This window comes from Rhodamnia argentea, chromosome 5, assembly GCF_020921035.1.
Source record: "Rhodamnia argentea isolate NSW1041297 chromosome 5, ASM2092103v1, whole genome shotgun sequence".
Lineage (NCBI taxonomy): Eukaryota > Viridiplantae > Streptophyta > Magnoliopsida > Myrtales > Myrtaceae > Rhodamnia > Rhodamnia argentea.
Window position 1 is genome coordinate 3088755 of NC_063154.1, and position 24210 is coordinate 3112964.

Here is a 24210-nt window from a genome sequence, read left to right on the forward strand (position 1 = left end):
CCATTTCATCATTCGAAAGCATATACCAAGAGGGAAAAGGGTTATTGGGCTCACAGAGCCTTGGACAGCAATATAGAGAGATCCCAAAATATTAATAATCAAAGAATTCGACCATCCTGGCAATCAAAGTCCTCACCTCCTCAAAAGTCATCACTCCAGCATGAGAACAACAAGAAAGAAGCATAAATGAAAGCTAGAAAGAAAGAAATGCAAGTCGCAGTTCTTCCTAAAGTGATACTTCTTTGATCCACAACCCTATCCTCTCAAAATATTTAGAAGCATTTTCTGTGCACTATTGATGGACCGGATTCATCATACTCTGCCTTCGCAATCCACATCTGCATTCAAAGACAGAGCAAAATCCCCGTTACTATCTATCCTGACATATTAAAAAGTATCCATGTAAAAGACCCAAGGCATGAAAAGTAACAAACCTGCTGGAAAGTGCTGAGAGATGCCAAGATGGAACCACCAATCCAGACACTATACTTCCTCTCAGGAGGAGCAACCACCTTGATCTTCATGCTGCTTGGTGCTAGCGCAGAAATTTCCTTGCTCATCCTATCAGCAATTCCAGGGAACATGGTAGAACCACCACTGAGGACAATGTTGCCGTACAGATCCTTCCTGATATCCACATCACACTTCATGATGGAGTTATATGTGGTCTCGTGAATGCCTGCAGCTTCCATTCCAATCATGGATGGTTGGAACAGGACCTCTGGGCACCGGAAACGCTCGGCACCGATTGTAATCACCTGTCCATCTGGCAGCTCATAGGTCTTCTCGACTGAAGAGCTAGACTTGGATGTCTCCAGTTCCTGCTCATAGTCAAGGGCAATGTAAGCCAGCTTTTCCTTCATGTCCCTCACAATTTCACGCTCAGCTGTGGTGGTAAACGAGTAACCGCGCTCAGTGAGGATCTTCATCAAATGATCGGTGAGGTCACGTCCAGCCAAGTCAAGACGAAGAATAGCATGAGGGAGAGCATAGCCCTCGTATATGGGCACAGTGTGACTCACACCATCACCAGAATCCAACACAATACCTGTGCAAAAGAGCCATATCCAAGAATCAGTTCCTTTTATTAAAGAGAAGGAAAGAAGGAAAAGAACTCCCATACAGCAAAATTAGGACAGAAGGCAGTAAACTAATTACTGAAGATCAGCAAGCACTTGCTTCACAAAAGATTCAAACAACTTACAACTCAGAATCAGAATCCCCTCCAATCCTACTTTCGAAAGAGAAAGAGAGGAGGGAGGGTTTTTTCTTTTTTTCGGTTGTTGGGTTTTTTTTTTTTTTTTTTTTGGGGGGGGTGGGGGAGTGCATTGGCTTGACTGTAATAGAGGAGGTATGGGGTGTTTTGTCTAATGTTCAAGTATGAGAGCAACTTATAGTTGCACAACACTGTTCCAGGCACCTTTTGGCAGTTAAATTTACTGATAAAGAAATTTTAATGAGACCCACGTTAAATCAATATATAGTAGTCAGTCTGTCTTAAGTAGCAAAAATTGCTTACCTGTGGTACGACCACTTGCATACAAGGAAAGGACAGCCTGGATGGCAACATACATTGCAGGTGTGTTGAAGGTCTCAAACATAATTTGGGTCATCTTCTCACGATTGGCTTTGGGATTCAAAGGGGCTTCTGTTAAGAGAACGGGGTGCTCTTCTGGGGCTACGCGAAGCTCATTGTAGAAAGTATGATGCCATATCTTCTCCATATCATCCCAGTTGCTGACAATACCATGCTCAATCGGGTATTTCAATGTTAAGATACCTCTCTTGGATTGAGCTTCATCACCAACATATGCATCTTTCTGGCCCATGCCAACCATCACACCAGTGTGACGAGGGCGACCCACAATACTGGGAAACACAGCACGTGGAGCATCATCCCCAGCAAAACCAGCCTAAAAAGAAGATGAGGATCAATCACTACAATCTCATCTTTGAAAACAATTGCATGCACGCAAGTTCTCCATATTCAATTATGCTTGCTCCAAAACAATATTCATATCTACCTTAACCATGCCGGTCCCATTGTCACAGACGAGTGGCTGGATATCCTCTGCTTCTGCCATATTCTTCTACCTGATGAGTAAACAGTAATTATTTTTTTTCAGCAGAAAGATAAGTGTTCAACTGCGCTTCAAAAGATAAAGACCCATTTTATCGAGCTACAAGGGCAAACGCTAACGTGAAGCTAGACGTCAGTGCACATCAATGCATATCTACTCAAAACATTCAGAAAGGTCAAATAGATACCTTCTATGAGCGGATTATTAGCAAACCGAAACATCATCAGCTATAATTAATTATCATGAATGAAACAGCATGACATTGCTTTCTCCCCAAACAAAACGGAAGCTTCATGCAGCCATTGACACCACAAGAAATATTTCCAATGGTTCAATGATCAAACATACAATCAACAAAATCACGCATATGTGACGATGCACGTAAGAACATTTTTGGCACACACTTCTCCGCCACAGTAGCATAAGGCAATGACACAACCAAGTGAGCTGAATATTAGAAAAATCATCCCCGAGAAAAGCTACAGCCAAAAGTTGATTGAAAACTAGAAAACTCAAGTGTTCCTTAAAATTGCCAATTTGAGGGAAAAAAAAAAGTAACAAAGACAAGACGATTGACTGCAAATTTTCCACATCCCATAAAAACAATTACCAAAAGCAGCAACAAAAGCAATCTCAAAGGTCCTAAAAATACGACCACAATCGACAATTAACCAATCCATTAACTGCCCCTCCTCAAATACAATTGGGACAGATCCACCGCATTTCCCCTCAAAGCATCAACCTCTTAGTCGAAATGACACTCAAGAGTCGGAGATCAGCTCAAACATCACAATGCAACGAAAAAGAAAACGAAAATAACCGAACGCAGCAGCCTAACGCAATCCTTATCCAGATCCACCAGCTCAGGCTACTAACCCGGGCCAAAAAAAAACACGCTCAGAAAACGCCACCACGCGAAAGAGAAACAATCAATCCGAGAAAGCTCATCCAATCAAACAGATCCTCCACGCACTCAGGATCCCCCAAGCGACTAAGCATCGTAATCAGACAAGAAGAATCCAAAAGCGACGACCACAACATCTCGCGATAGCCGCGCGCATCGCATGTCACCGGACCCCGGAAAGCACAGATCTAAGCAATCGAAAGCAGATCCACCGGAGAGAGATGAGAGAGAGGGAGAAAGATTGAACCTGCGGAGAGATGCGAAGATTGAAGGCGAGCTAGAGAGGGAGCGACCGGCGAGGAGGGAGGACGACCAGGTGAGTGTTTGAGGAGAGCAGAGTGGGGGAGGGGCAATGGGACGGAGGGGTTCGCCCGTTATATATACGGGGGTCGAGAGAATGAAGGAGGGCCGTCGGATTGTACAGCCTGGACTTACGCCAAGCCAATTCCGCCCCACGCGGCTCGTGAATGAGTGGCTGCCCACCACCCTCTTCCTATTTTCCTTTACTTCTCCACCCCTCCCTCTTTCTCTCTTTTCGTTTAAATCTGGAATCACTTCTCCCAATTTCTTTCCCTATTTTTGGGATGTCTTGACCATTTTAGACAAGGCATGGCATCCTCCTATTTTTTTTCTTTTTTGTTGTCTTTATTCTCAATAACGCGACTCGACATATTAATAAGATTATTCATTTAGGTAACTTGAATTCGAGATTCCCAACAGATTGATTTTTAAATTTCAAATAGGTATGGCTGTCGTGATCGTTTTTTTTTTGAGGAGCTTAAATGACGACATGCATCACACCTCCTTTAACATTTCTAACCACCCCCTCTCCCCCGTTTTTTTTCCCTCATTCTTAAGATAGATTACTAGGATTCTCTCGTGATATCGTGATAAGGCAAAAAACCTTAAAATAGGATTGTGGTTTCAACACCGTTCTATCTTATGCTAAGCTTGCTCTTAAAGATAGCGACGCTCTTCCCTTTGCCAAATATAATGGGAAGTGCCAATTTGGTTCTTGAAAATATTTGGCATTACCCTTCTTTCTTCCTTCAATCTCGACACAAGAGACTAATCACTTCGGTTTCGACATTACGTCTAAGTCACAAGCACAAAAAGGGGCTCCGCACACGCCCACTTCATCCCATGCATCTTTTTTTTTTTTTTTTTTGGTCGAACATTTCATGCATCTCGCTAACGATTTTTGTTACCAGTCGTTGTCTTCATAATCACAAGACAGGGAACTGAATTACCCTAATATCATAATAACTGTCAATGAAGACAATAGGCTGGAGCAGCAAGTAACAACTCTCTAAATCGATTTTCTAAGTACACAGCTTGTACGATGATCAGTTGGCCCCAAAATGGTAATTACACCGACAATAATCAGAGGCAATGTATAGAGTATTCGTAAGTTGGTCATAATGATGTGTCAAACACGTACGTTATGACAGCTAGGAAGATAAACAAATATAGGCTTCAGCACTTTAAGCCTTTAAGACAGAAGAAGAGCACCATGTGTCGACCATCGACATGTTTGTATGACCTGTCCGAATGTGGGTTTTAACAGATAACGATCACAGTTGCGTCATGCACGTGTGGTGAGCTATCGTGATGCTTTATTTTTTTCCATGGTTGTTGTTTGGAAAAAGGGGAAAAGAAGGATGGCTTTTTGATCTGGGAATGTGATTCAATGATGATGAATGAATATGGTGGCTTCAAAAGGTGATCTTGGATCTGGCATTGCCAGCAGTACCGAACCTCATTACTCCCTAGTGTTTGTCCATCTTCACCTTTTGGAATGTGATGGACATGACTCAGCAGACAAGTTGAAATGATTACTGAGTACAAAGTGTGAATTGAGCATGTGGCTCAAATTTTTCAGGGAACAGCTTCCTGAACATGTGCAAATCCTAAAGACAGAGACTTGGCTGGGATCTAACGAAAAGATGTGGAAGCACGAGTTAGTTTAGTTGATCAAGTCTTTTCTATATCCTGTCAACGATTTTGTTAGTTCAGAAAAACTTTACCTTATCTAAAACATACCTATGAACAGGAGTCAACCATTTATCAGCTTATCAAGCAATCCAGCGATGATCATGGCCAATATCTAACAAATCATGGCCGGTAGCACGGTTGAAGCTACAAATGGTTAATAATGCAAGTTCAAACCTAAGAGGCATCATTCTGTGGGCATGATAGATACAAAAAGATAGGAACAGGCGATAACATATGAAGATCAATCGAGAACCTTGCCCATGGGATATTGAACCCATAAGGTTTATGCCATTATCCATGTAATCTAATGAAAGGAGAAGAAGAGCAATAGCTAGACAAAACTAATTCGGTTGGATTACAAAGATTGTCTAGCACTGCTGACTAAATAATGAACTGATCCGGAATCAAACCACAACTAAATGCAGGTGCTGACATATTGTTGGTATCCTTACAGGAAGGGAGGTAGGATCACCCAACGCCGTGGATATCGCGGTCTTCCTTCCTTTCCATCGAACAGCTGTTCAACAGGAAATTTGTCAAATGCAATGCCAGAAGTGCAAAAACCTAGACATCATCAGTTAGTGATATTCCTAGGTTCAACATACCTGTCAGCATATACTGATGTCACATAGGATGCTTATGCATAGATATAACAACATTCATGGCAACTTAGAGCAAGCTTAGCATGAACAAATTCAGGCCGTGCTCAGCACTTGGACAAAGCACTAGGTCTCTATGTTAAGGTGATTTAGTTTGTCCTTCAATAAGTGATTCTTCTTGATATGTGCCCAGCAGCTCTATATCCCAGCATGATTTCATTAGAACACTCAGAGCACACTTTACTGATACATCACGCTTGGACTCTATGAGTTGAGCTCAAGCAATTCATGCCAAATGAACAAAAAATGGCCGACCTAATGAGAATTGAGGAGCCTGAGCAGAAAATTAACGTCTAACATTTCTGTTAGTCATGATGGCTCTGGCAAACATGTAGACATGACTCAAGAGTGTAAGAAAAAATTACCTTCTTCAAGCGGCGATGCTTCGCAAGGGCCCAATTGGTCATGATAAAAGTAGCGACCACAAGGAAGACATATCCAGCAACGGTTTGTGTCGCAATGTTGAAACCCAACCACTGATAAATCTCTGTAGTGTAGTTTGCACAAGTAACAATGTTGAACAAGAAGCCACGAGGAATTTGATATCCTCCATTCCCAGCTGGGCTCCGAAGATTCCTCAGCAAGATATGACAATAGAAGTTTGCAACTTGACAAAGCAACCCAAAGGCAAAGCCAATCTTCATTTGGAGGTCACTAACAGGGGGGGTGTAAAGTGGATGGTTGACATAATAAGCAATGTATGACCCAAAACTCCAATAATAGGCACAGTTCCGGAAAACATTAGAAAGGGGTGAGGTTGCATGGCTGAAACGGTGCACGAAAAATGTTTCCATAATTCGTTTGAAGTAGTGGAAACACCAGTAGTACAGAGCATAAGTCTGTACTGGGTGGATGATGCGCTCCCCTTGGTAGCCAAAGTAACGGTACACAGGAAAGAAGTAAAAGATGGGATAGAGGATCAAGGGACCAAGGTACTCCCAGAAGAAAAGAGTACGGTAAGAAACCTGTGTTCCAAGGTCCTTGAATACAACAGTAAAATTGGATGTGTTTCCTTCAGTGTAATCTTTAAGGCTTTTTTTGTAGTTAAGAATGATAGGCTTCTCCTTTGATCCAGGCTGGAGAGGGAGTGTTAGCCGCTGTCTTGAAGGATGGAATTTCTTGGCTGTTGATGCAAGGCACAGGAGCATGTTAGTATAGTAACCTCAATTCCAAAAAAATCATAGGCAAGTGAACATGAGGGTCCAGGCTAACCGGTTTCCACCCAAATGTGAAGCCAGTGTACATATGAGAGAATAAAAGTTCATTATCCAAATGTGAATATATATATATATATCAAAGAGTAAAAGGTTCATTATATACACTAATACACATTGGGAAATCAAAGGTTTGTGATCACAGTTAGCAGCCCTAATTTGAGTAATCACTAAAGGAGGTCTGCAATGATCAAAGCACCAGAAATCATGATTTTTCAACTTGGGGTCATGCAGAAGATCTTTATAGGGAATGATAACTCCAAAAGGAGGCTGGCTGAAAATTGAAACGAGTAGAAAAAACTTTCATAAGTCCTGTTATGTCTCACTAAAAAGCTACTATTTATTGTCTTCAAAGAGACTCAAGTACTATTCGCCTTAGACAAAACAATTAGAGAAGGTGCAGAATAGTAAAATGAGTTTCCTTAAGCAAAAGATTTCATCCTCTACTCATTCTAAACATGCAGATCTCCATGTCACAAGCGGTCTTGCTGGCATAAACATCATATGCGCACAAATTAAAGGAATGTAGATAATTGCAGTTTCTGGCAATCATCTAATGCATTTCTTATTTGGACATAGATAATTTAGCTAATTCAGAATACCGCGATTAACTTTCTACACAAACGAATCCCACAGGACGAAGACTATCGCATAACAGAGTTAACATACCAAGAAAAATGAATATAACCCAGATTTCACAAGTCCAGAGTGGGGAAGTTTTCTTATCTAAGGTATTCCTATAGCAACCACGTAAAGCTGCCTAGCCTTACACTAAGAACGCCAGTCCTTCTAACCCAAACCGCAAGCTAAAATCATGTGCACTTGTGCACATAATTCATCAACCAGTGGAGCAAATAAAGGCAGCTTAAACGGAAAACGTATTTCGGATGCTTAGCGAGAGAAGACCACGAGAGAGCTTACTCCTGCGATGAATCTCCTCCTGCAGATCAGCCACAGTGGCCTGCACCGCAAAATCGAAAGCACGACAAATCCAATATTACAACAGCGAACATTTGAAAATCATTCGAATAGGCCAATCAGAATGAATGACACTACTACAACTTGCAAGCGAAACTGAATCTAGCGAATCACTGAGAGAGAGAGAGAGGGTGGGCGGGTACCGAATCACTGAGTTCGAGGCCGCCCTTAATCAATTCCCGGCCACTGCGCGAAACGACGGAGACCTTCATGTTGGAGACCGACCCACTTCACCAAATGAAGGAAAACGACGACCCTTTTGATCCCCTCGGCGAATTCGCTCCAGATCCGCCGACAAGCTAGAGAGTCCGAGGCGGAGAACGGCGAGAAACGGGTAGGGGTTTCGGCTATGGGCTCGTAGCAGGAAGAGAGGGCAAGGCGAGGATGTGATTTTATACGGGCAGGAAGCGGAGAGCTGGGGCGATTGGGGCGATGAGAACAATAACAATGAAGGCGTACGGTTGGGGAGGTGGGAGAGCTAACTCCTCCCAACTGGCACCGGCCTCGCCTCCTCTCTAGCTGATGAACCACACGCCATTATTACTCGCTTATTTTCTTTACTCTTATTTATTTATTTATTAAATTTATATTTTTCTTACGTGCATGACGAGAGAAACGACTTCCCCCGGACATGTGGATCTCGAGATCCGTTCTTGAGTAAAACGTCTAATCAATTCATGAAATTCATGTACGGATATCAATCACGTAAGATTTTGCATTTGCGCTCCATTTTCGAAAAATAAATAATTTAAAACTTTCACAAATAATTACTCAATAAATTTTTGTTACTATTAATACGAAAAAAAATTTCAATTAATGGCCCGAAATGTTAACATTTTCTTAAATAATGACATGAAGTGGACCTTATTTCAAATAGATGCCTGAAGTGCCATCATTGTTTCAAATAAGGACACGAAGTTGCCATATCAATCTTCAAAAAAGGTCTCTCACCAGTTGATTATGGGTATTTTCGTCATTTTATTGATTTTTTTTGTTTTTCTTTGTTCATTCCCATTTTAGTTTTCTAAAAATTTAGAAAAAAAACTAAAAAAAAAAAATACACACGTACGCTCTTATCGGGCCCTTAATTGAAAATTCCCCTTAAAATAATTTATATTTAAAAAAATTATCATTCATTTATTTTTAATAGCAATATAAATTATCATTTTTTAAAAAAAATTAATTTATAAATTATTTGTTATCTACAAAATAGATGGAGTCTTAGTATATTTACGAACTCTATTTTATGGATATTTACGAAATATATTTTTATGGAGAAGTAGGTAGATTTCATGGTTATGGGGCCACAAGGCCCACCACAACAGTTGACCTAATTCTTAATTGTTTTCCACTCAGAAAAATTTTTCCCAAGCAAAACTGATTGGAGCTTTGCACAAGTTTCCGCATGGATTGAAGATGAACAAGACATTTTGTTCACTTGCGATGTAGAAATTTCTTCACGGGAGCAGGTCTTAGACAAACGATACTCTTTTTATGTTTAGCACGCAGGTTTATTCTATAAATATGTCGGAATTTTCATTTCACAACCGGTTTCCGTGAAAATAAAATTTTTCGGTTGACCATGTGAATCATATAAAGGCGGAGAATATTCTAAGAGCTATGAATTGACTAGAATTTTAAGCGGTCAAATCACATGCAAGCAAAAAGCAAAACGCCCACAGAAGGGTCGTGAAAGAGAAACTAATTTCATGCATGGGCTGCGCATGCGTGCAATTATTATTATTATTCATTTCTTTTGCAATGTCATAGAGAAAATAATATGATTTAATTGGATGAAGATATAAAAAAATTTAACATAATCTTCTTTTTTTCGCCATTACATGGTCGAAAGCAACCATAGAATGGACAGGGACAATGCACCATACTTTCAAAAATTAAGGACATAGATTCATTCGAAAGTTAGGACAACAAATATTCAATGCACGGATTAAAATTGCGAAGAGATGAGAAATGCTATTATCTCTATAGACCACTTCAATGTTTTTTTTTTTTTCAATCTTTTGATAGACAGAATTTTATTAATACAGTGGTGGTCTAAGTTAGTTGCGTAAAATTGAAGTGCAATTTTTTACGAAATTAATCGATACATTAATTACTTAATATAATTGAGGTGGCGTTCGCATGAAGTTACCTTCTTAACCCTCCTCTCTCCCTCTCTCAACGGTTACATTCATCTCTCTCCTCACCCAACGGTCACAAAAGAAGAGCTTTTGAATCCTCATGTCACTTCATCTCTCTCAGTCTCAGGCCACCTCCTCCTCTCATCTCTTTCATCTTATCCCCCCCCAAAGAGAGAATTCCGATACGTTTGGCCACGGAGTCAGATTTGGCTCTACGTACGTGCTCAAAGGCGCGGCTGAGCGATGGCTTACGGGTGGGAAAGATTCGAGGGTATTGCTAGATGGATGTCGAGGCGCGCTTCAATCTGTGAGAATCTGGAAATTCAGTCTCCCCTGGATGCTTCTTGTTTTCGTCGACCGATGACGACTTGTTCTTGAAACCGTTTGTCTGTCTCCTGTCCTGGTTTTGTCGGGTGTTCTGCAGTTGCAACCTTTTTTATTTTCGTATTAATTCTCAAATTATTGTATTTGAAATTTGCTACATCATGTTCATCCTTGCCTTTTACTAGTAGTGCATGGGCATTTCATCCTTGCCTAGGGGGTTTTGAAGATCATAAACTTTTTATTAGGAAGTCCCATTTGGCATCTTAAAACAACAATTTGTCGGATTTTCCTACTGAATTTCGAAAGTAAGTATCATGGCGACCCCGAATTTTGCAAATTATTAATCTTATCTTTCACCATACTTATCAGATTCAAACATTTTTGAGGACCTAAATTTGCTTCTGATGAACGTCGTACATGTCACATGCATTATCCCAAGAACGCGTTCAACCTTTTAGAATCTATCTTTTCGACTATTAAGTTCTGTTTTAATGTTTTTAGGGAAAGTATCTTTTCTTATCTATACTATTTTCCGAAGGCTTTTTGCAAAATATCCACTGTCTAACTTTTTTTGTTCTTTCCAAAAATAAATGCTTTTCAAAATGTTTGACTCGTTCGAAAATCGGGATGTTGCATTCTTCGAACACTTCGATGATTTAAACTCTTTTGGCAATAGTGTTGGGAAGTTCCACTTTGCTTCGAAAAGAACATTTGGGTTCAGATTTTTCCACTGAATTTTGAAAACCAAGTATTATGACGCCTTCTTTTATTTTCAAGTTGATTTCGAATTTTGCAAATGATGGATCTTTTCTTCCTTACGTGGACATTTAGCACATATAAACATCTTTGACACCTAAATGTGCGTCTAAAGAACATCATTGCATATCATGTGCATTATTCCACGAATTTGTTCAACCTATTTGGGATTTCAGAATCTCTCTTTTCTCAAGGATAGGAAAATTATTAGAATGCTGCTGATCTTTCTTTTTTCTTTTTTGGAATGTCATTTTTTAATACGAAGTTCCGTTGTAAAGTTTTACGGGAAAGTAATTTCTTATCTTGTTAACTTATTATACTATTTTCCGAAGGCTTTTTGCATAGTATCATTTGCCAAAGTCTGGCATTTTTCTTTTCTGAAATGTCGGACTTCTTGTTGTTCGAAAATCGGGGGTGTTTTGCAATTTTAATGCCGGATGATTTAAAACAAACTGGGCACGTCTTTAAGCCGCGTTGGGAAGTTCCATTTTGCTTCTAAAAACATTTTGGGGGCTTTTGAGAGACATCAAGAGTGCCGATTCCCATAGGTTTTTTGGATTATTGTAGCTGATACGGGAACGATCTTTATAAATAGGAGGGTGATTATTTGAGGTTGAATTGTGGCAGATTTGAAGAGTGTTTATTTTAGGTGAGTAGATGCCGATTTTAGGAAAAAAGAAAAATGGAGAACAGAATGATTATGCTCAAGGGCTTCACCGTGATTGAGCATGAAGTTTGGAAGAAATACCAGTGAGAATTCTTGGGGGTTGAGAGCTTTTGGTGATTAATTCGAAAGTAAAACCACATATATTCAGATTTCATACTTGTTTTAGTGAGAAAAATAGAAGGACAAATGAAATTCCTATAATTTTGCGTGATTATTGAGGTCGATAATTGGCAAGGATGAGATTTCGTTTAAGAGATGTTCGTTTTAATGAAAAAAAAAAAACATAAAACCGGACAATATTCAGAGCAGTGATTTCTGCTTTTTTTTTTTTTTTTTGTAAGTGCGTTGATAATAGAATATTGAGGGCAGTGATTTCCAATTCTTTGTCATTTGGATGATTACTTTGAATCGATGTTTTGACAAATTTTGACATTGGAATTTTACTTGCTACAGCTCTTTTATAGAACAAACATGAGTTTGTCAATTTAGGTTTTGTTTGTTTCGCGAAAATCGAATGATTTAAAAAATATTTTTCTAAAAATATTTGCTTGTATCGCTTGAAATAAGTAATCAATAAAAAATTCTTCATTATAGATACCAATTTTTGTCTAAACATTGTTGTAGATGATGATTTTTTTTTTGTTATTTTATTTTTTTTAAGCAATACAAGCGATTAGAAAATTATTTTCCAAATCGTTCATTTTCTGGGAAACAAACGCACCATTAGTCTAAACTTTCCAAAAAGTCCCACGCATATATGTGATCACTAACTTTTCAATTTGACCAATAATCCTTTTGACTATTTTCATTAGGCTAAGTTAGATCAGATATTGCTAACGCCGGCCGTCCTATGTGGCACGGTTTAGTGATTGACATGGAAGAAATAAATCAGAACATTATGTTGCAATCTTGTTTTTCATTTATATGATATTTTTTCTTTGTTTCTTTTTTATTATTATTATTTCCTTGTCTTTTCAACAGCACTACTCATCTTCTTCCTCGACTACACTGTTGTCGGCCACTATACGTTCTCGACTGACCACAAGTAAGGCCCCTCCCCCCTCGGCCCAAATTTGTTGGATGTCTTGAATGCAAATCCTCACCGGTACATCGCAAGCACGATTTTTCTCATTCCCTATGAACGTATGTGTGCGTTGTCATATGTTCACATAACTAGAGGAATTGATCTTTTGTTGTTCACTAGCGCTTCGAAGGTGTGGAGGAAAGTGGCAGAATATTAATATAATAAATCACATCTTAATCTAACAGTTTAAGTTTTTAGAACAGTTGGTAGTGGTCCAATCAAATCTCACATAGTATCGTAGTATGAGGTCCCGAATTCAAATATTTTCAGGCCCCATTTGCCTCCCCAATGAAATATGTTAAAACCTAGTATTAGGTAAAGAGACCAGACTAAACGTGATGGGAAGTAATAGAATAATAAAATAATAAATCACACTTTCATCTAATAACTTAAATTTTTAAAATAGATGGCAATGATATGACGACCTAAATTTTCATACTCTGGATTATTAAGCGGATAGAGTTTTATCGGACTTGGATTTAAAGTAAGGAGATTTGGGGAGTAATTATTTGTGATACGGTGGATTACATGAGATAGGCTTGGGACGATAAGATTATGGGCAGTTGATAATTGTCTCGGCCTCAATAGAACGTTATTCACAAAACTTACTTCAGGAAGACTCCCACCAACCTAAGTTCCCCCCTTATAAAAAAACCACACACACACTCTCTCTCTCTCCCCACGTAGGTTCACATTGCCCATGACCCATAGGCACTAGTAATTGCGACAAATCTCACATGCATCGACGTTCTTTAGGTTAAGTAAACAACTACAAAATCAGCATTCTCATAGTCTAATTGAGCAATCTCACCCAAATCTAAGAACAATAGCCGATATAGTGGTAAGGATTCTACTTGCCTTGGGTTCTCTCATGAAGAAAACGGAGCTCGAATCGCCACAAAAACGGGCCGGGTCTTCCTCGTTTCCTCTTCGGTGTCGTGTGGGTTCTAGAGGGAGCGGTGAGCGGATGGTGGGTTGAGCCTATCGAGGGTGAACGGAGGGTGAGGATGGGGTTGTCGCCGGGCTTGAGCTCGTGCTAGGAGCGGTGGCGTCGGGGCTAGGGCGTTCGGGCGAAGCAACCAAAGAAGAAGAGAAGAAGATGAAGTAGAGGGAGACAAGGGGCTGGTTGTCCACGAAAAATTGAGGGAGAGCAAATGAGAAGTGGTGTGGGAGATTCCACAACTGTACGTATAGGGAGAGAAATTGATACGACATTCAGCACTAGACCGTTTTCCTCAATAGTCCGTGAGTAACTACTCTTTTCGGTTACATCAAATTTCAAAAACTTTGATGTTTATGATTCCATAATTCTTACACTTCCATTGGGATTATAAAATCGATATCCCTTCGAATGATCCGAGTAAGACATGAAGTAACACCGAGTGGTTCTTGAGTCCAACTTACTTAATGTTGGATTATATAATCTCACTTTTGCAGGACATCCCCAAACCTTAAGATGGTTCAAGTTAGGTTTATGTTTAGTCCATAACTCAAAAGGGAGTCAATGGAACAACTTTGGTAGGCACCCGGTTTAGTATGTAGAGTGTTGTTTTTAAATTTTTGCCCCACAAAAAACCAGACAAGTTAGTTCTACTAGTCATACTTCTCACAATATCTATAATGGTGCGATTGCGCCTTTCGGCAGCACCATTTTGTTCGAGACTTTCGGGCATAGTAAACCGAGCCACTATCTCGGAATCCTCCAAGTATTTGGCAAATGACCCTTTAAGTTGTTTAGCATCGCCATGTTTGCCAAAATACTTACCACCTCGATCAGATCCGACAACCTTTATGACTTTTCCCAACTATTTCTCGACCTCGGTCCAAAAAATCTTAAACTTTTCAAGAGATTCAGACTTTTCCTTAATCAAGTACGGATAACCATATCGGGAATAGTCATCAATGAATGTAATGAAATAGAAATTTCTGCACAAGGTTACGTATAGGGTCCACTAATGTCATGAATGATCTCCAACAGGTTAGAACTACAAATTGTTGTTTTCTTCTTTACCTTGGTCATCTTACCTCTACAACGGTCTATGCAAATCTCCGGGTCACCTTTAAGAGCAGGCGGGATGTCGGACTTTAGCAACCTTTCAACCATTTTCCTAGAGATGTGACCGGGTCTTGTATACCACAATGCGTAAGACTGTTCTTTAGATAGAGGTCTCTTAAAAATAACCTTTTCATTTGTGTAGGCGACGTAGATATTATTGGGAGCTAAACACATTCTATACAATCCATTAGACATATTATAGCACCCAACCTTGTTTTAATTATAAAATATAGAAACAACGTTATTTTTTAATTCAAAAGAGTAACCACATATGTCCGGACATGATACAGAAACTAAATTCTGTTTAAAGGAAAGTAGGTAGAAAGTGTTTCTTAACATCAAATTGAAATCGGAATCTAGAATCAAAATGACATATCCCACGAACTCCACGTTGACTTTGTTATTGTTTCCCACGGTGACCTTTGATTCATTTTGATTTGGCTTCCTCCGATTTATAAATTCATGTATAGTAAATGCAATATGATTAGTTGCACCACTATCGAGTCACCAAGAACTAGATAAGGCTTCTGATAGATTGGATTCACAAATCAATACCAAAGAATCACTACCTTCATGCTCCCGATTCGATAGCCAAGCTTTAAATTTATTGCAATCCTTCTTTACGTAACCATTCTTCTTATAAAAGAAGCAATGAACACATTTATGAGTATGATTTTTGAACTTCTTACTTCTCTTATTGTTGGAACTTGAGGCATACGGGGTAAGATACCCTCTGTCTTTTTCAGTTTCTCTTCCTCCGCCACCACCCACGCTATAAGGTCATTAAACGACCAAACCTCACTTTGAAAATTATAATTAGTCTTAATACTCCAAAAATCAGGTGGAAGGGTGTTCGGGGTTTGATGCACTGACAGAGCATCGGGAATAAAAACATTAAGTGCCTTAAGTTTCATCTGCATGTCTACCATTCTTAGGACGTAATCTCTAACTCCACTATACCTCATACCAAACAGCTTCCGCACAAGTGCCCCAGCTTCAACATTAGTTGAGACGTGATACCTTTCTTCCAAGGCATCCAACATTAGCTTAGCAGTGCGGTCGGTTGGCGATCCACTCTTCAAGTGCTCCTGGATGGATTGCCTCATAGATAATAGGCAAATCCTATTACTCTTTTCCCAAGCAGCATGGAGTATTTTCTCGAATTCCGATCCGTCAGCAGTGAGATCCCCCGGTTTATCCTCACTTAGAGCAATTCAGCTCCATCGCAAATAGAAAATCCTCTTTCCATTTCTTAAAGATTGAACCATTAAGAACCTCAATCACAATGGAGTTGTCATTCATAGATAACATGACTGATAAAACGAACAATGTGTACGATTAGCATTATGTGAGAACTGTGTAACTTAAAACCTTATAAGTATACGGTTGAGAGTTACATATATCATCATGCAATCACCTTTGGGCAAAATACATGGCATGCAATTGTACACTCTCTACATGGCAGCGGTCATGAGAATGTATTCCAACCTTCATGAATTCACTACCTTTGGGTGTATGAACCACTATGATCGATCAATTCTCAACCATATGTTATGCATGTGATCTTCCATAAACCATTACATGATCACATCCTTTGGGAGTATGACCAAGTATAAGAACAGGAGACATCCTACTACAATATGAGATCGATATTTCTCAAACGCAATCAGGTGTACCACTTTGGCAATCGCAACCCAATTGAATCCTTGAAACTCTCTCACACCAGGGATATAAACCTCATGCCTCACATATACAATATGCATGTAATTATATACTTGAAGACAATGGGCAATTTGTCACTAAAATCACATGTCATGCTAATCACATTGTTCTATTGATCAATACATGTGGAACCTTATACATGCAATTAACGCATTTACGCTATACACACTCCATATGTGGTAATATACATGCAAGTCAGCATATGTATTTGCAAAACCATAGAGAAATACACGAAATATGCGAAAATTCCCCAAAAATCACACGTGCATTGCATTCTATACGTATTTTCACATCCTTAATAGCATCAAATATGTAATATAAATATACCAAATTATAGAACATCTCAATACGAGCATGCTAGTACCAAGAACGTCCCAAACGGAGTCGAAACACGTTCTCACGCTCCTCCGAAATACGTGGCGCATGAAGCGCACTCGCAGCTGCACTAAACTTGTCGGAATGGCCGGTTCGACCGGTCCGACCAACGGTCAACGGTCCGATCTGATCCAACTGTTGACCGGTTCGGTCAATCAGGTGACAGTCGGATCCAAGTTAAAACAGGATCGAATTTACCCGATTTTCGCCGACATCATTGGCTCGAGAGGTGGTGGACTAACGTCGGTCTCACGCGTAACTCTTATGCGTTTGAAGGCAGTGCGCGTGGGCAGCCGCTTGTGGGCTCGTCGCGCCGACTCCGCGACGGCTCATGACCGCTTGTGGAAGTGCTTCTGGCATCCGCCGGAAGCCCACGACCACTCGTTTGACTCGCCTCGACGAAGAGAAGGCAAATATTCAATAAAATTCAAGTTTCATCGGACGAAATTTCCAAAGATAGGCATAAATTGAAAGTTCTAGCTCTAAACTACGGTGGCTCTGATACCAACTATTGGCCTTCGAAAATGGCCGCCCCTCGTCGTAAACGACTCCTAAGGATCACCGTAATCGAAAACTAGAAACGAAACAATAGAGGAAAACGATTTGCGCACCCGATTTGGAGTCCATCAATCTTTAAGTGGAATTCTGACGATCTAAAGCTCAAGCTCTTCCCCCCTATCGCCCTCCGGATGCCTGGCATTGATGAGATCGCCTCTCTCTCTCTCTCCCTCCCCTTATGAGAAGACGAAAACGGCGTATGAAGTTATATGAGGGTTAGAGAGGGGGCGCCCTAGCGCTATTTATAGAGTTTTAGTCAAGCCCTCTCATCACGAAATGGGCTCAACTCGGCCTACATTAGTCGGGTCCATATTCGGTCCATTAAGAATCTTTATATCCATCCTTTATTAGACCAAACCCGTAAAACGGTAATTACAATTTCAATTAATGTAGCCCACATCAAGAAAACTCTTACACAAACAAGCCCAAGATCGAACCCTAATACAAGTGTACCATAAAGAGTTGCGATGTCCATTATCACAAGCTCTGCGGCGACCTTTTAAGGCCCGACTCCTCCTCATCCTCCTCTACCGCCGCAGCTCCCATTGCCAACCACGATCCCTACCTAACCGGTCTCGTGTTCAAGGAGACGGCGTTATGTGAAGTGCGGCATTGTGTTGCGTGCGATGACCAAGTCTGGGGGATCGGGTACAAAGTATGTGATGAGAGGTGGCACTGCTCGTGCAATCCTTTCTGCCACCTCTTTCGGCGCCCCACCATGCCTTCCACTAGCTTTGTGCGTCGCTCCCCATAGAGATCCAAGAGACCGGCGAACCGCCCATTGAGCTGGAGCTAGAGTTGAAGGAAACTATCTGAGGCGAGAGCTCTATATGCAAGGGCAAGGGATGGGCTTACAATAGTTCCGTCCACCTGCCCCGTGTGTCGTTGTAGAGACCCAAGAGACTTGCGAACCGCCCGTTGTGCTGGAGCCGAAGGAAAGGATCCGAGGAAAGTGCTCGATATGCATGGGCAAGGCCAAGGGATGGGCTTACAATAGTACATGCGGGAACTACTCTTACCACATCGGGTGTAGGAGGAAGAAGATCATACAGAGTTGGCAAGAGGAAGAAGCTTCATAAAATAGAGGGAAGAAGAGAAAAGTGGATATTGACTGGGAAAAAGTGGGTGTCATCTTGAAAAAAAGTGTTGCCACCGATTCTAACAATAGGAAAATCGGTCATCGTAGTCTTTTTTCTGTCGGCAACTTGGGAAGCCATCATCGTAGAGGCCTTGGAGCTTGTGGAGCTTTTTTAAATACACCTTAGCCGCGTCTTGGCCTCAACTTGTGGTGCTGAATACACCTCTTACTTTCCTCACAAACCCGTGAATTAGTTCTCCCCTAAAATCACGACAGACAACCATCTTTACCATGTAGTAATTTACCTCATAGTCTTTCGTAGGTTGAACAACATAGCTATCTCAATCCAAGCCAAATAACATAGTTCATCAACAATGTTTTCGATTTCTTTAAGGATCGATTATCCGATTTTACTATTATGTAAAGGAAATGAAGTTTTTTTTTAAGCAATCTTTGATTATTTTATAAGATGGGTATACAAAATTGATCTATTAAAGTTTTTTTTTTCGGCATTCAACACCTAAAAACACCCGCCACATCACAGTCACTTATAAACATATTTTCTAAATCAGTTAAGATATTGTTGTTTTAGGGCGCGCATGATAACACTTTTGCTTCAGAAATCAACTTCCGGCCGGAAGTTGATTTTTTTACTTCTCCTCAGAAGTAAAAGTTGATTTTTCTAATTCTACTCCAAAAGTTATTTCTGATCGGAGAAATTCGTTCGGTAATGGTTGCAAATTTCTACTTCTGAAATATTATTAACACAAAATATTCTATAAAAAAATTATTATCGACGACCGAAAAATTTCTACTTCATTTTTGAACATTTTAAATTTCTTTAAAAATATTTTTTTATTATTAAAATATTTTTAAAAATAAAAATTTATTATTTATTTTTTACTTCGGCGGCCAGAGACGGCGACTTGGCAGTGACGGCCGGTGTGGTGGTCTATGGTTGGCGGTGGTCGCGGCCAGCGAAGATTGGTGATTAGTGACAATTGCGGCCGGCGAAGGTTGGCGGTGGTCGGCGGTTGATGGCGGCGGTGGTCGGCGATCGCGAGCGGCGATGGGTGACGATCGACAAAGGTCGGTGGTGGTTGGCTACCGGGGACGATCGGTGGGTGGCGGCCGGAGGAGGTCCGCGGTGGGCAGGAGCGGGCGATGGTCGCGGTTGGCGGTGGTCGAGAGTGGCGGCTGGTGGAGGTCGGCGATGGGCGGCGGCGGAGGTTGGCGGATATGGGTATAATAAAAAAGAGGATGAGGGCGTAATAAAAAGAGGGTGAGGAGAGAAGTACTTCTTGTGTTGGAGAAGCTATTTTTTTTTTAACTTCTCAAATTGGGAGAAAAATAATTTCAAAAGTGAAAATTTCTTTCAAAAGTGAAAATTTTTACCAAACGGATTTCTACTTCAGAAGTTACATTACCAAATGGATTTTTGCTCCGGAAGCACTTTTGTAGCAGAAATTCACTTCCAAATGTGCTATCATGTGTACCCTTAGCCGTCATTTGAATCACAAGAAAAGTATAAAAAAAGTCATAAACCATTGCATTTATATCAATTCAGTCTTAAACTTTTTAATTGGACAAATTGAGTTGTAAACCCTTTGTGTTAATTTAGTCCTAAATCTTTCAATTGCATCAATTGAGTCTTAAACCTTTTGAAAATTTCATGACCTTTTGGTGCTTTTCCCTTCGAATCACTATATGAACATTCATGGACCGTTGTAGCATTAGCATGCAAGTTCGTACGGGCGCCCTCCTATTCCAGGGGTCTCACAAGGAACCGCGAAAATGTCAATTTGCTGTAAATAAAAAGGGTTGTCATCCTTACTTTTCGACTAACATTATCTAGTTCATTTCTACTTAATTGAACTTTGAAAGGGAGTTGGCCTGCGTTGAAAAAATTATGTCAGCCCCCCTGAAAGGGTTAAAGGCAAAAAGAATAAAGTAAAACCTAGTGATGTTAGATTTGAGAAGGCTGGTTCATGATTAATAACGAGGCCGAAAAATCGAGCTTTTCCATTTGAAAAATTAAAATCGAACTTTTTCATTTTTTTTTTTAATGGTGGGCAAATGAGGGGGAAATTGATAGAATTGCAGCTAGTGCTCAGGCAAAGAGGAGGAGGCTAGAGGCGGCCTAAACTGCATTTCACGCATGAACGACTACGTCCCTTAGCAACTGTCACAGATCTTAGCATCGCACGAGGAGGGCATCAATTTTTTGGAAAAACTCACCTGAAGTTGTAAACATCCTCGAACCGGACTTTGACTTCAGCGGCAAGATCGACTTCCAAGTAGCCAGGCGGGCGTTCATCATCAGAACCATGGCGAGACACGGCTGTCGGACCCATGACTAGTAGCGTCAACAGGGTTCTGAACCCTCAAATGGCTCGTCCATTGATGATGTCTCCATCTCCGGCTCGATTTTGGATTCAGCTGCCCTCCTCCTTACCCGTATGTCTATTCGTCCTTTTGCCAGTTTGTTGAGACGTCAAAGGTCATGCCTGCGATGCACTTTCCAAGTCAATGGGAATCAACAACTGAGATGGTTGCCTCCCTATGATGGAATGCCCATGGTAAAATTATCAATTTTTTTTTAAATTGAATGTATTTGTGTCAATTCAATGCTAAACATTTCAATTTGATCAATTTAATCTTAAATCTTTTGAAATTTTGTCAATGTAGTCCATTCGACCATTTTTCTTTTAGGAGGGGTGGAGGGCTTACGTCGATCTAACGAGAGCAATAAGGAAAATTCTATACAATTTGGTATAATCTGAGCCATTAGATTAAGAGCGAATACAAAATTGGACATTCGGATGATTTTAGAAAGATAACAATCGATGAACATTCAATATTTCTTTACGTTCTAGTACATTAAATGATTTCTCCAACAAACCATTCTAACCAGATGAGCATAACAACTAGCAAGCAGACGGATAGCTGATTTCCGTTAATCCTAGTATGAGCGATCTTTGAAATTTTCAAATAGAAGCTTCCTTGACTTGGACTGAGACGCCATGACGCCATGATGGTTCATGTTCCTACCCACGTCCGATGGCTAACATCAACATGACAAAGGCGCAAATCGAGCGGTCGAGCTTTTAAGGAAAATTACGTATTATAAAAGAAAAGGCGAAGCAAAGGCGGTGATCGGGGTTTTTATAGGACATGCTTTCATTCCTGTAATGAGTATGATTTCTGGTGAGCACGAGGATATTGCAGGATTGATAAAGGAGGGAACGAGAGGAGAAGAAGCTATCTGGTCTGGCCTAGTCTGAGTCTCCCTGGAACAAGCTTTCCTTCTAGGTTTGGCCTTTTCTTTTTTCTTATCATCGCTTCTAGTTCTAACCTGCGAAAACGTCTGCGTTGCATAGTACATAATTTGATTGATGCGCAGGAGTTTGGAGTTTGACAGAGATTAAGGTGTTCCTGCAATTTCAAGCTCAAACCCCCCTTCCTTGGCAAGAAGGAATCAACAACGTCGGAAACGCCCGCTCCATCTCCACTTTTCATCAGCATGAAGATGTTTTCTTGCTTCAGGAACTGTCTTTCTTTCAGCAAGAAGAAGGATTCCGACCGGATCCAGCCGATAGTCATTGCCGGCCGTGGCTTCTCTTATCATGAGCAGGAAAGAAGGGGCAGCAGGTATAAGTGCGATGGGTGCCAGCAGCCCGTGTTCGGGCCCTATTACAAGCACATCAGCGACTGCTGCAATCTCCATTATCACAAGCGCTGCGGCGACATTCTAAGGCTTGACCCACCTCCCATCAGCAACCACCATCCCTACCCGGTCGGGCGTTATATTCACGAGGAGAGGGCACCGAGCAAAGTGCGGTACTGCATCGCGTGCGGCGACCAAGTCCGGGGGCTCAGGTACAAAGTCTGGCACGAGAAGGCACACGGATCGTCCAATCCTTACTGGCGCCTCTACCAGCACCTAAACTACCGTGCCTTCCATCCGCTCTGCGCGACGCTCCCTCAGCAGATCCAAGCTCCCGGTGAACCAGTCGTGCTGAAGCTCGAGGAAAGGATCCAAGGACAGTGCCCCATATGCAAGGGCAAGGCTAAGGGCTGGGCTTACAACAGTACCTGCGGGAACTGCTCTTACCATGTCGGATGTGTGAAGAACAAGATCATCCGGAGTTGGCAGCCGGACGAAGAAGCTTCAGAAAATGGAGGAAACAAGAGTCGAATTATTATCCATGTGGAAATACAGATCCCACCGATTCAGGAACTAGCAGCAGCGGCTATTCGGCTCATCATCAAAGCCCTCTTCGGGTTCCCGAACATCGCAGACATCTTCATAGTGCTTTGTCAATTGATCTCCGATTAGCATACATTACTTTTCTCCATGTGATGCTAAATCTCAACCCTCAAATGGTACTTTTCATGAGACATGGTTGAAGTTCATCGAGATATCGAGAAGAGCAACCTGTAAAATAAACGTAGATAAATCAAATATACAGCAGAATGTATACATGTGACGCCTGTGATATATGTAAATAGAAATTTCCACACGCGATTATCGGCAACAGGACGACTTCTCCATGAGCTGTTTTATCATCATCCTGCTGTGTTTCAACGTTGTTTTGCTCCCACTTAGCTGCAAATGTCCCCGCTAGTTTTGAGGCAAGTAAGGGAATCAAGTCTATTTGCAGAGAGAAAACCGAGCGATATGATTCTGATTGGGGGCCTTAATTTAACATTATTATAGGCCGTAACCTACTTGTAATGATTGTTTTTCTTTATACATGGTAAATATTGACTGTAGGGTTCGTAACATTAAATTGCTAACACTCGTTAAACAACCAATAGCATGGTAAAATACCTCAAATTGTTGTAATTAATTGTACATATATTTAGTAATTGTTTAAGTCTACTCTATATTTCGACCAAAAAAAAAAAAAAGTCTACTCTAAATCCTTACAAATGATAAATCGGAAACCATCCTTCATTTTTGGCAATCTACCGAAAAGTCTCATAAGATTGAATATTACAACTGTGTCCAAGCATCCGGCAACGGAATTCATCGACGACATTTTCAATTTCATCTAGGATAATTTTTTGAGAAAAGTATAAAAAAAAAGCCCAAAACATATTGCATTGGTATCAATTCAATTATAAACTTTTTAATCGGATCAATTTAGTCATAAACATATTACATTTGCATCAATTGAGTCTATCCGGCTAATTTTAGCTGGATAACCCCGATGTGGTCGCCAACCGTCTTATGTGGCAAGCCCGGCGCCGACGTGAACATTTTATTTTTAACAATAGTTTAAGGATTTTCTGAATCTGTTATAATTTTTACGGTTCTTTTCTTTATTCTTTTCTTTTATGGTCTTTCCTTCTTTTTTGGGCTGAGGTCCGGCAAGGGCCACCGGCCGACTTTGCCGGCGATAGGCCAGGGCGTCCCCGTGCTCAATAACTGTGTGCGAATCACCACGTTCTTTCACCATCCATGGTAATCAGAGGGTCATAACAACCGGCCCAAGTGTGCCTTTGTGCCCGGCCCCTGTTGCAATTCCGGCGTCATTTTAGGACCACCAGCAGTCTCGGGGGTCCATTCCTATTGTCTCGGCGAGTTACTTCTTTTTCCAGGTTTTTGACGT

At 40.8% G+C, this 24210-nt stretch overlaps 3 protein-coding genes across 3 annotated transcripts; 1 reads left to right on the forward strand and 2 right to left on the reverse strand.

Moving 5' to 3' along the window:
• Positions 1 to 73: 73 nt before the first annotated feature.
• Positions 74 to 3397, reverse strand: LOC115726729 (actin-like). Its single transcript, XM_030656740.2, has 5 exons — positions 3233 to 3397; positions 2025 to 2094; positions 1520 to 1913; positions 435 to 1048; positions 74 to 338 (listed from the first exon to the last, which is right to left on the reverse strand). Exons 2-5 carry the CDS (start codon positions 2082 to 2084, stop codon positions 273 to 275), a joined length of 1134 nt encoding a protein of 377 aa, XP_030512600.1. The 5' UTR covers positions 2085 to 2094; positions 3233 to 3397; the 3' UTR covers positions 74 to 272.
• Positions 3398 to 5188: 1791 nt separating this feature from the next.
• Positions 5189 to 8378, reverse strand: LOC115726730 (very-long-chain enoyl-CoA reductase). Its single transcript, XM_030656741.2, has 4 exons — positions 7975 to 8378; positions 7775 to 7814; positions 6005 to 6762; positions 5189 to 5497 (listed from the first exon to the last, which is right to left on the reverse strand). The coding sequence occupies exons 1-4, from the start codon at positions 8041 to 8043 to the stop codon at positions 5429 to 5431; spliced, it is 936 nt and encodes a 311-aa protein (XP_030512601.1). The 5' UTR covers positions 8044 to 8378; the 3' UTR covers positions 5189 to 5428.
• Positions 8379 to 21833: 13455 nt separating this feature from the next.
• LOC115726731 lies at positions 21834 to 23077 on the forward strand. Its single transcript, XM_030656742.2, has 2 exons — positions 21834 to 21904; positions 21996 to 23077. Exon 2 carries the CDS (start codon positions 22116 to 22118, stop codon positions 22929 to 22931), a length of 816 nt encoding a protein of 271 aa, XP_030512602.1. The 5' UTR covers positions 21834 to 21904; positions 21996 to 22115; the 3' UTR covers positions 22932 to 23077.
• The last annotated feature ends 1133 nt before the right edge of the window (positions 23078 to 24210 follow it).